The sequence below is a fragment of the Oncorhynchus kisutch genome, linkage group LG10 (genome assembly GCF_002021735.2).
Source record: "Oncorhynchus kisutch isolate 150728-3 linkage group LG10, Okis_V2, whole genome shotgun sequence".
NCBI classification, from domain to species: domain Eukaryota; kingdom Metazoa; phylum Chordata; class Actinopteri; order Salmoniformes; family Salmonidae; genus Oncorhynchus; species Oncorhynchus kisutch.
This window is the reverse complement of record NC_034183.2, coordinates 67,680,700-67,692,201: the sequence shown is the minus strand read 5'-3', so window position 1 is coordinate 67,692,201 and position 11,502 is coordinate 67,680,700. Positions and strand designations below refer to the sequence as shown.

General features: G+C 47.1%; 1 protein-coding gene across 2 annotated transcripts in view; it reads left to right on the top strand.

Annotated features, from left to right (window-relative positions):
• Positions 1-11,502, top strand: part of LOC109880119 (adhesion G protein-coupled receptor L1-like) — an 85,179-nt gene that overhangs the window by 35,740 nt on the left and 37,937 nt on the right. For both annotated transcript variants that reach the window (XM_031834886.1, XM_031834885.1), the window contains 5 exons: positions 3,716-4,043; positions 5,716-6,012; positions 7,974-8,077; positions 8,551-8,736; positions 8,996-9,034. In XM_031834886.1, the coding sequence (XP_031690746.1) occupies positions 3,716-4,043; positions 5,716-6,012; positions 7,974-8,077; positions 8,551-8,736; positions 8,996-9,034 (954 nt within the window). The remainder of the gene's footprint in view (positions 1-3,715; positions 4,044-5,715; positions 6,013-7,973; positions 8,078-8,550; positions 8,737-8,995; positions 9,035-11,502) is intronic.

Below are 11,502 nucleotides of genomic sequence, written 5' to 3'. Positions count from 1 at the left end.
TAGAAGAGAGAGGAGTATAACAGGATGATGGAGGGAATAGAATAGAGAGGAGTATAACAGGGTGAATGAGGGAATAGAATAGAGAGGAGTATAACAGGGTGAATGAGGGAATAGAATAGAGAGGAGTATAACAGGATGATGGAGGGAATAGAATAGAGAGGAGTATAACAGGGTGAATGAGGGAATAGAAGAGAGAGGAGAATAACAGGGTGATGGAGGGAATAGAAGAGAGAGGAGTATAACAGGGTGAATGAGGGAATAGAAGAGAGAGGAGTATAACAGGGTGATGGAGGGAATAGAAGAGAGAGGAGTATAACGGTGATGGAGGGAATAGAAGAGAGAGGAGTATAACAGGGGGATGGAGGGAATAGAAGAGAGAGGAGTATAACAGGGTGATGGAGGGAATAGAAGAGAGAGGAGTATAACAGGGGGATGGAGGGAATAGAAGAGAGAGGAGTATAACAGGGTGAATGAGGGAATAGAATAGAGAGGAGTATAAGAGGGTGATGGAGGGAATAGAAGAGAGAGGAGTATAACAGGGTGAATGAGGGAATAGAATAGAGAGGAGTATAACAGGGTGAATGAGGGAATAGAATAGAGAGGAGTATAACAGGGTGATGGAGGGAATAGAATAGAGAGGAGTGTAACAGGATGATGGAGGGAATAGAATAGAGAGGAGAATAACAGGGTGAATGAGGGAATAGAATAGAGAGGAGTATAACAGGGTGAATGAGGGAATAGAATAGAGAGGAGTATAACAGCATGATGGAGGGAATAGAATAGAGAGGAGTATAACAGGGTGAATGAGGGAATAGAATAGAGAGGAGTATAACAGGGTGAATGAGGGAATAGAATAGAGAGAAGTATAACAGGGTGAATGAGGGAATAGAATAGAGAGGAGTATAACAGGATGATGGAGGGAATAGAATAGAGAGGAGTATAACAGGGTGAATGAGGGAATATAAGAGAGAGGAGTATAACAGGGTGATGGAGGGAATAGAAGAGAGAGGAGTATAACGGTGATGGAGGGAATAGAAGAGAGAGGAGTATAACAGGGGGATGGAGGGAATAGAAGAGAGAGGAGTATAACAGGGTGATGGAGGGAATAGAAGAGAGAGGAGTATAACAGGGGGATGGAGGGAATAGAAGAGAGAGGAGTATAACAGGGTGAATGAGGGAATAGAATAGAGAGGAGTATAAGAGGGTGATGGAGGGAATAGAAGAGAGAGGAGTATAACAGGGTGATGGAGGGAATAGAAGAGAGAGGAGTATAACAGGGTGAATGAGGGAATAGAATAGAGAGGAGTATAACAGGGTGAATGAGGGAATAGAATAGAGAGGAGTATAACAGGGTGAATGAGGGAATAGAATAGAGAGGAGTATAACAGGATGATGGAGGGAATAGAATAGAGAGGAGTATAACAGGGTGAATGAGGGAATAGAAGAGAGAGGAGTATAACAGGGTGATGGAGGGAATAGAAGAGAGAGGAGTATAACGGTGATGGAGGGAATAGAAGAGAGAGGAGTATAACAGGGGGATGGAGGGAATAGAAGAGAGAGGAGTATAACAGGATGATGGAGGGAATAGAAGAGAGAGGAGTATAACAGGGGGATGGAGGGAATAGAAGAGAGAGGAGTATAACAGGGTGAATGAGGGAATAGAATAGAGAGGAGTATAACAGGGTGATGGAGGGAATAGAAGAGAGAGGAGTATAACAGGGTGAATGAGGGAATAGAACAGAGAGGAGTATAACAGGGTGATGGAGGGAATAGAATAGAGAGGAGAATAACAGGATGATGGAGGGAATAGAATAGAGAGGAGTATAACAGGGTGATGGAGGGAATAGAAGAGAGAGGAGTATAACAGGGGGATGGAGGGAATAGAAGAGAGAGGGGTATAACAGGGTGATGGAGGGAATAGAAGAGAGAGGAGTATAACAGGGTGATGGAGGGAATAGAAGAGAGAGGAGTATAACAGGGGGATGGAGGGAATAGAAGAGAGAGGGGTATAACAGGGTGATGGAGGGAATAGAAGAGAGAGGGGTATAACAGGGGGATGGAGGGAATAGAAGAGAGAGGAGTATAACAGGGTGATGGAGGGAATAGAAGAGAGAGGAGTATAACAGGGTGATGGAGGGAATAGAAGAGAGAGGAGTATAACAGGGTGATGGAGGGAATAGAAGAGAGAGGAGTATAACGGGGATGGAGGGAATAGAATAGAGAGGAGTATAACAGGGTGATGGAGGGAATAGAAGAGAGAGGAGTATAACAGGGGGATGGAGGGAATAGAAGAGAGAGGGGTATAACAGGGTGATGGAGGGAATAGAAGAGAGAGGAGTATAACAGGGTGATGGAGGGAATAGAAGAGAGAGGAGTATAACAGGGGGATGGAGGGAATAGAAGAGAGAGGGGTATAACAGGGTGATGGAGGGAATAGAAGAGAGAGGAGTATAACAGGGTGATGGAGGGAATAGAAGAGAGAGCAGTATAACAGGGTGATGGAGGGAATAGAAGAGAGAGGAGTATAACAGGGTGATGGAGGGAATAGAAGAGAGAGGAGTATAACAGGGTGAATGAGGGAATAGAAGAGAGAGGTGTATAACAGGGTGATGGAGGGAATAGAAGAGAGAGGAGTATAACAGGGTGAATGAGGGAATAGAAGAGAGAGGAGTATAACAGGGTGAATGAGGGAATAGAAGAGAGAGGAGTATAACAGGGTGAATGAGGGAATAGAAGAGAGAGGAGTATAACAGGGTGATGGAGGGAATAGAAGAGAGAGGAGTATAACAGGGTGATGGAGGGAATAGAATAGAGAGGAGTATAACAGGGTGAATGAGGGAATAGAAGAGAGAGGAGTATAACAGGGTGATGGAGGAATAGAAGAGAGAGGAGTATAACAGGGGATGGAGGGAATAGAAGAGAGAGGAGTATAACAGGGTGATGGAGGAATAGAAGAGAGAGGAGTATAACAGGGTGATGGAGGGAATAGAAGAGAGAGGAGTATAACAGGGGGATGGAGGGAATAGAAGAGAGAGGGGTATAACAGGGTGATGGAGGGAATAGAAGAGAGAGGAGTATAACAGGGTGATGGAGGGAATAGAAGAGAGAGGAGTATAACAGGGTGATGGAGGGAATAGAAGAGAGAGGGGTATAACAGGGTGATGGAGGGAATAGAAGAGAGAGGGGTATAACAGGGGGATGGAGGGAATAGAAGAGAGAGGAGTATAACAGGGTGATGGAGGGAATAGAAGAGAGAGGAGTATAACAGGGTGATGGAGGGAATAGAGGGGTATAACAGGGGGATGGAGGGAATATAGGGGTATAACAGGGGGATGGAGGGAATAGAGGGGTATAACAGGGGGATGGAGGGAATAGAGGGGTATCACAGGGGGATGGAGGGAATATAGGGGTATAACAGGGGGATGGAGGGAATAGAGGGGTATAACAGGGGGATGGAGGGAATAGAGGGGTATAACAGGGGGATGGAGGGAATAGAGGGGTATCACAGGGGGATGGAGGGAATAGAGGGGTATAACAGGGGGATGGAGTTGGACTGGACATTTCTAAGCTCAACTAAAATAGGCCTTTTTATTTATTTCATAAATACACTTTCTTGTGTATATCACCGTAACACTAGGATTGAGCATTTAAGAATGGGTGATATTCTGTAGTTTGAGATATATTTATGGTTACCATCACCCCCCCCTCCTCCCAGGTGAACCCGTACACCCTGCGCTTCGAGGGCACCTGGGAGACCAGCTTCGATAAGAGGCTGGCGTCCAACGCCTTCATGGCGTGCGGCGTGCTCTACGCTGTGCGCAGTGTCTATCAGGACGACGACAGCGAGGCCGGTGGGGATCTGATCCTTTACGCCTACAACACAAACCGTGCCCGGGAGGAGCCCGTCCATATCCCCTTCCCTAACCCCTACCAGTACGTCTCCTCTGTGGACTATAACCCCAGAGACAACCAGCTCTACATCTGGAACAACTATAATGTTCTGAGATACCCGCTGGAGTTCGGACCACCGGACCCCACCACTGGTGAGTCAACGCAGAGTCCTGAGATGTGTGTGTACAGTGGACCTTTTTTTCTGGTAGAATTTGTCCATTGATGTCAGTTGTAGTGGGATATTTGCACAAATGCAAATCACCACCTGTTCGCCCTCTTGTACGTACCTTGCCTCTTCAGATGAATTATCCATTGTGTATTGGGTGAATATTTTAGCGATGCAGGCCTATCTGGAGTTAGTATTTGGCCCTGAGAGAGGGAGAGAGAGAGAGACAGAGGCAGACAGACAGTCTTGTCCCAGTGTTGTTAGAGGAGACCGAGTGTTTGATCAGTTGAGATTTTGTAGTTGGGATGTGTTACTTCTATGGATGCATTACAGTTGGTTGTTAATGTCGGTAGTGACATCTGTCATATACATTTGATCAATAATTGACATCCTCCTTTCTTCTTCCTTTCTTGCCGTGCACGCTCCCCCCCCCCCTCTCCAGGGGTAGTGATAGGAACACTGAAAGAGTAATATATAGATATATTAAAGTAGTTTGCAGGGCATGCTCCCCCCCCCCCCTCCAGGGGTAGTGATAGGAACACTGAAAGAGTAATATATAGATATATTAAAGTAGTTTGCAGGGCACGCTCCCCCCCCCCCTCTCCAGGGGTAGTGATAGGAACACTGAAAGAGTAATATATAGATATATTAAAGTAGTTTGCTGTGCACGCCCCCCCCCCCCCCCCCCCTCTCCAGGGGTAGTGATAGGAACACAGAAAGAGTAATATATAGATATATTAAAGTAGTTTGCAGGGCATGCTCCCCCCCCCCCCCCCCCCCCTCCTCCAGGGGTAGTGATAGGAACACTGAAAGAGTAATATATAGATATATTAAAGTAGTTTGCAGGGCACGCTCCCCCCCCCCCCTCTCCAGGGGTAGTGATAGGAACACTGAAAGAGTAATATATAGATATATTAAAGTAGTTTGCTGTGCACGCTCCCCCCCCCCCTCCCCTCTCCAGGGGTAGTGATAGGAACACTGAAAGAGTAATATATAGATATATTAAAGTAGTTTGCAGGGCACGCTCCCCCCCCCCCCCCTCTCCAGGGGTAGTGATAGGAACACTGAAAGAGTAATATATAGATATATTAAAGTAGTTTGCTGTGCACGCTCCCCCCCCCCCCCCTCCCCTCTCCAGGGGTAGTGATAGGAACACTGAAAGAGTAATATATAGATATATTAAAGTAGTTTGCCGTGCACGCTCCCCCCCCCCCCCCTCTCCAGGGGTAGTGATAGGAACACTGAAAGAGTAATATATAGATATATTAAAGTAGTTTGCCGTGCACGCTCCCCCCCCCCCCTCCCCTCCAGGGGTAGTGATAGGAACACTGAAAGAGTAATATATAGATATATTAAAGTAGTTTGTGCCGTAATTATTATCCGGAGAACTTTTGAACTCAACTTCTGAGAGATGTAACATTTACGTGTCTTTCTCTCTTTTATTCATGCTCTGGTTTTGTCTTGGTCTTTCTCTCTTCCCCTCTCACCACTTTCATTCCATCTCTTTTCTTTTATTTCCCTTTTTGTCTCTCACTTTCCCTATTTATATCTTTGACTTTATTTTGTCATCCTCAGTGATTTTATTTATACATGTGCTTTATTATGTGTTTTAAAACTAAACTAAATCACCCCCCCCCCCCCTGTCTCTCTCTCTTCAGGCCCTCTGACGACCACTCAGGTGACCAGCACCACTCCAGCCCGACCTTTCACCTCCAGTTCTAGCCCTGCTACCACCCGCCCCCTGGCCCCCACCTCTCACCCCATTGGTGCTATCAACAAGGGCCCTGACCTGCGGCCAATCACAGCCACCGTACCAGTCACCAGGCGGCCTCCCCGCCCACCCGTCCAGGGCCCGGAGCCCCAGGTGTGTGAGTCCAGAGTGGCCAGAGGGGTGCAGTGGCCCTCCACCCAGAGAGGAGAGACTGTGGACCGTCCCTGTCCTAAAGGATCACTAGGTGGGGATTGACTACTACCGTGTTTCCTGTATGTAAGGGTGTGTTTTTATTTGAGTTGGGGTGTGTGGTTGTGCGTGCATGTGTATCTGTGGTTTTTGTTAGTTTTTGTAGGCGCTCAAGTACACGTGTGTGTTTTCTTCTTCATTTGTGTGTATTTCTGTGTGTGTGCGTGCACGTGTGTGTTTCCCAGTGTGTCTCTGTTTCAGTCTGTGTGTGTGTGTGTGTGTGTGTGTGTGTGTGTGTGTGTGTGTGTGTGTGTGTGTGTGTGTGTGTGTGTGTGTGTGTGTGTGTGTGTGTGTGTGTGTGTGTGTGTGTGTGTGTGTGTGTGTGTGTGTTTTCCAGTGTGTTTGTGCTGCAGCTCTTGTTTTTCCCCTGGCTGGCTGTGTTGTCTCCCCCTCTCCTCTCCTGTCCCACTGTTAGTCTCAGCAGCAGGCTGGGTCCCAGAGGATTCCCTCTACATGAAAGCCCGTCCTTCTCTCCTCTTCAAATGAAAGAGTCGTCTCACAGCGAAACAGGGATAGCCAAGTGAAAGTGTGGAATAATGAAATGAAAGACTGAACAAAACAGGATACACCTCCCTTCATGCTAGCTTCTATAACTCCAAACATGCAAGCATCAAATAGCCCTCTCGAGTTCCAGAAAAGAATAGAATATCTTCTACCACCACTCCCCCCTCCATCTCTTCTTGCTTTTCTGTGTTCTTTCTCTCTCTCTCTCTCTCTCTCAATCTTTCTATCTATCTCTCTCTCTCGATCTTTCTATCTCTCTCTCTCTCTCTCTCTCTCTCTCTCTCTCTCTCTCTCTCTCTCTCTCTCTCTCTCTCTTTCTCATCTCTGACAACAACAGTAATGCTAAATTAGCAGCTGGCTTAATTGCCATGTCTTGGCAGAGATTTCAAACCCAACCTGCGCTAGATGGAGGAGAGCAGGGAGCGGAGGGGGGGGGGTACTTCTGCTCTGATTCCTCCACTGCTGTGTTCTCTGTCTTTTACCTTCATCTGTCTCCCTCTCTCTTCTCCCCTTCTTCTGTCTCCCTCTCTCTTCTCCCTTCTTCTGTCTCCCTCTCTCCCTCTCTCTTCTCCCTTCTTCTGTCTCCCTCTCTCCCTCTCTCTTCCCACCTCTCTCTCTCTTCTCCCCTCTCACCCTCTCTCTTCTCCCTTCTTCTGTCTCCCTCTCTCCCTCTCTTCTCCCTCTCTCCTTCTCTTCTGTTGTTCCCTGTATGGAGCTGTTTGTGTAGCGGCAGTGGAAAGACCCTTCCTTGGTTGATCCCAGTGTGTTGTCCTCTCTCTGAACTCTTCTAACTAAACAGAAAACTTAGCTGAAAACGAGGGGTGGCGGGAGGTCCCTCCCTTGAGGTGTTATTCTTGCAGATGAGAGACGATGCCTGATGGCGCCGTCTTGTGTGTGCGTGTGTGAGTGGAGCGGTATGTGTGCGTGGGGGGGGGGGGGCTGTGTGTGTGAGTGTAGCGCACGTTTGTGTGAATTTGTGTTCCTTTAAAGCCATGTTCTTATAGCCAACTCATTTGAAAGCCTACCCCTCCCTTCTCGTTCTTTCTCTTTCTGTCCTACACTCCATTATTTAACCTTTCCACTTCTGCCCCATTTTCTCTCACACACTCCCTCCTCCCTCTCTTTTCTCTCACACACTCCCTCCTCCCTCTCTTTTCTCTCACACACTCCCTCCTCCCTCTCTTTTCTCTCACACACTCCCTCCTCCCTCTCTTTTCTCTCACACACTCCCTCCTCCCTCTCTTTTCTCTCCTCCGCCGAACCACTCAAAGTATTGCATATTTAAAGTTCATTTCATTTACTCTTTTTTTATCTGTCGTACTCTTTGCCCTGTTCCTTTTCTCTTTAAAATCCATTTCTCTATAATTGCCCTAAAATACCTAATGCTTATTATCTCTCCATCCCTCTCTTCCTCCCTCCATCCCTTTCTCCCTTCCTCCCTGGCCCTCCCAGGCATCGCCTCGTTCCAGTGCTTGGCGGCTCCGGTCATGTGGAACCCTCGGGGCCCTGACCTCAGTAACTGCACCTCTCCCTGGGTCAACCAGGTAGCCCAGAAGGTAAGACCTCCACCTCTACTAGTCCCTCTGTTGGGGGCCTCTGGCCCTGCCTCTGGCCCTGGGTGTCTGTGTCCATATGCACACTGCCATTAGCATGTCTCCAAGGCTCACCTGATTAAAACCCATCACCACCATATCACTAAGGTTTTCACTCATTAGAATGACTCATTTCAACTAGACCCATATTCAAATGCATCCACTCTCCATCCTCCACTTTCTATAGTTAATCTTTCACCCTATGGAAGACCATTAATGTCAAGATAATGGAAATACTATTTTTATTGAGTATATTTAAAGTATATTTAAAGATAATTGACTTACAACTATTTTATTGAGTATATTTAAAGTGTATTTTTATAAAAAAAACGTGAGTCTACTTCGCACCCTCAACTTACCACTCTCAACCATCAGCAACCCTCAACACACACTCCTCTGTGTAGTACCCAGTGGTGGAAATGTGTGTCTCTGTGTAGATAAAGAGTGGTGAGAATGCTGCCAACATAGCTGGGGAGTTGGTGAACCACACACGGGGGCGGATCCACGCTGGTGATGTCAGCTCGTCAGTGCGTCTGATGGAACAGCTGCTGGACATACTGGATGCCCAGCTTCAGGCCCTGCGGCCCGGCAACAAGGAGTCAGCTGCACGCAACTACAACAAGGTAGAAGACACACACGTGCAAACACACACCACACACACAGACATAGATGTACACACACACACAAAGTTGTACAAACACACACACTCACACATAGACATATTCACACACACTCACAGACAAACTGAACTGGGTGTTTAAAAATGCACGCTAACAGACCCATAGTGTGTAACATCCCTCTAGACTTGCAGTTTGTCATTGTTTTGGTGTTACAGTACCCTATAGACGTGTACTGTAACACTATTGTCCTCCCTCCTCTCAGCTCCAGAAGAGAGAGAGGACCTGTCGGGCTTACATCCAGGTAACCTTCCCCTTTAATCCCCACACTTTAAATGGACAATATCTTCTAGCCTACCAGTGTACTGACTACTGAGAATAATGTGGGAAAGATAACCCCTAGCCTGTAGTAGACGTATGTGTGTACTGTATAGGATTTCATCATTCTAGTTGCAGGTGGAGCGCGGTGCAGCGGTGTATGTGTGTATGTACGTATGCGTGTGTGTGTAAGCATGCTGCGTGTGCACGTGTACGTGTGCATCTGTCTGCATGCTGCGAGCGTGTGTGTGTAAGCATGCTGTGTGTGTGCGTGTACGTGTGCATGTGTCTGCATGCTGCGAGCGTGTGTGTGTGTGTGTAAGCATGCTGTGCGTGTACGTGTGCATGTGTCTGCATGCTGCGAGCGTGTGTGTGTGTGTGTAAGCATGCTGTGTGTGTGCGTGTACGTATGCATGTGTCTGTATGCTGCTAGCGTGTGTGTGTGTGTAAGCATGCTGTGTGTGTGCGTATACGTGTGCATGTGTCTGCATGCTGCGAGCGTGTGTGTGTGTAAGCATGCTGTGTGTGTGCGTGTGCATGTGTCTGCATGCTGCGAGCGTGAGTGTGTGTGTGTGTAAGCATGCTGTGTGTGTGCGTGTCCGTGTGCATGTGTCTGCATGCTGCGAGCGTGTGTGTGTGTAAGCATGCTGTGTGTGTGCGTGTACGTATGCATGTGTCTGTATGCTGCGAGCGTGTGTGTGTGTAAGCATGCTGTGTGTGTGCGTGTGCATGTGTCTGCATGCTGCGAGCGTGAGGGTGTGTGTGTGTAAGCATGCTGTGTGTATGCGTGTACGTGTGCATGTGTCTGCATGCTGCGAGCGTGTGTGTGTGTGTAAGCATGCTGTGTGTGTGCGTGTGCATGTGTCTGCATTCTGCGAGCGTGAGTGTGTGTGTAAGCATGCTGTGTGTGTGCGTGTGCATGTGTCTGCATGCTGCGAGCGTGAGTGTGTGTGTGTGTGTGTGCGCGTGCTGTATGGCTGATATCTCTCTGTGGATGTGTCTGCATGTTGCGATCGTGTGTGTGTGTGTCTGTGTGTGTGTGTGTGTGTGTGTGTATGTGTGCGCTGTATGGCTGATATCTCTCTGGATGCCTGAAATGTGTCTGTAATATTTCCTCAGGCTGCTGGTTTCTTTGTAGTTTTTCCTCATGTTCATAGTATCTCTCTGAAATGTGGGGCGGAGTAATAGAAGCAGTAATAATGTTTCTGTGACATAACTCAGCTAGGTTTCACTGTAATGTTACTATAGTGATATACGTTGCTATATGAGACTTGGCTGTGTACTGTTCAGTACAGTATGATATCTCTGGCTATGTGTAAGGGGTCATTTGATAGTATGAAATGATCCTGTGTGTGATATCATAGCATGTATGATGTATCTCTACATATGAATGATTTCTGTCATCCTGCAGCATATGTGTTCCTTAACCTGTCTGTTGTGGGACAAATACATACACATCTGCAGGGGTGTACGATGTTTGCAAAGTCTGCTGTGTTGTAGTGTGTCACTAGTGTGCCCTTGTTTAGCATTGGTTGTACTGTAACTTATGAAGCAACACACATGTAATAGAGTATATGGTCAATATAAATAATTAGAATGGTTTTAATAGATTTAGTGTAAGGGGAAATGTATGGTAATGTATGGTAAGGGGAAGGGGAAATGTATGGTGATGTATGGTAAGGGGAAGGGGAAATGTATGGTGATGTATGGTAAGGGGAAGGGGAAATGTATGGTGATGTATGGTAAGGGGAAGGGGAAATGTATGGTGATGTATGGTAAGGGGAAGGGGAAATGTATGGTGATGTATGGTAAGGGGAAGGGGAAATGTATGGGAAGGGGAAATGTATGGGAAGGGGAAGGGGGAATGTATGGTAAGGGGAAGGGGGAATGTATGGTAAGGGTAAGGGGAAATGTATGGGAAGGGGAAGGGGAAATGTATGGGAAGGGGAAGGGGAAGGGGAAGGGGAAATGTATGGTAAGGGTAAGGGGAAGGGGAAATGTATGGTAAGGGAAAGGGGAAATGTATGGTAAGGGTAAGGGGAAGGGGAAATGTATGGTAAGGGGAAGGGGAAATGTATGGTAAGGGGAAGGGGAAATGTATGGTAAGGGGAAGGGGAAGGGGAAATGTATGGTAAGGGGAAGGGGAAATGTATGGTAAGGGGAAGGGGAAATGTATGGTAAGGGTAAGGGAAATGTATGGGAAGGGGAAGGGGAAATGTATGGTAAGGGTAAGGGGAAATGTATGGTGATGTATGGTAAGGGGAAGGGGAAATGTATGGTAATGGGAAGGGGAAATGTATGGTAAGGGTAAGGGGAAATGTATGGGAAGGGGAAGGGGAAATGTATGGTGATGTAGGGTAAGGGGAAATGTATGGTGATGTATGGTAAGGGGAAGGGGAAATGTATGGTGATGTATGGTAAGGGGAAGGGGAAATGTATGGTGATGTATGGTAA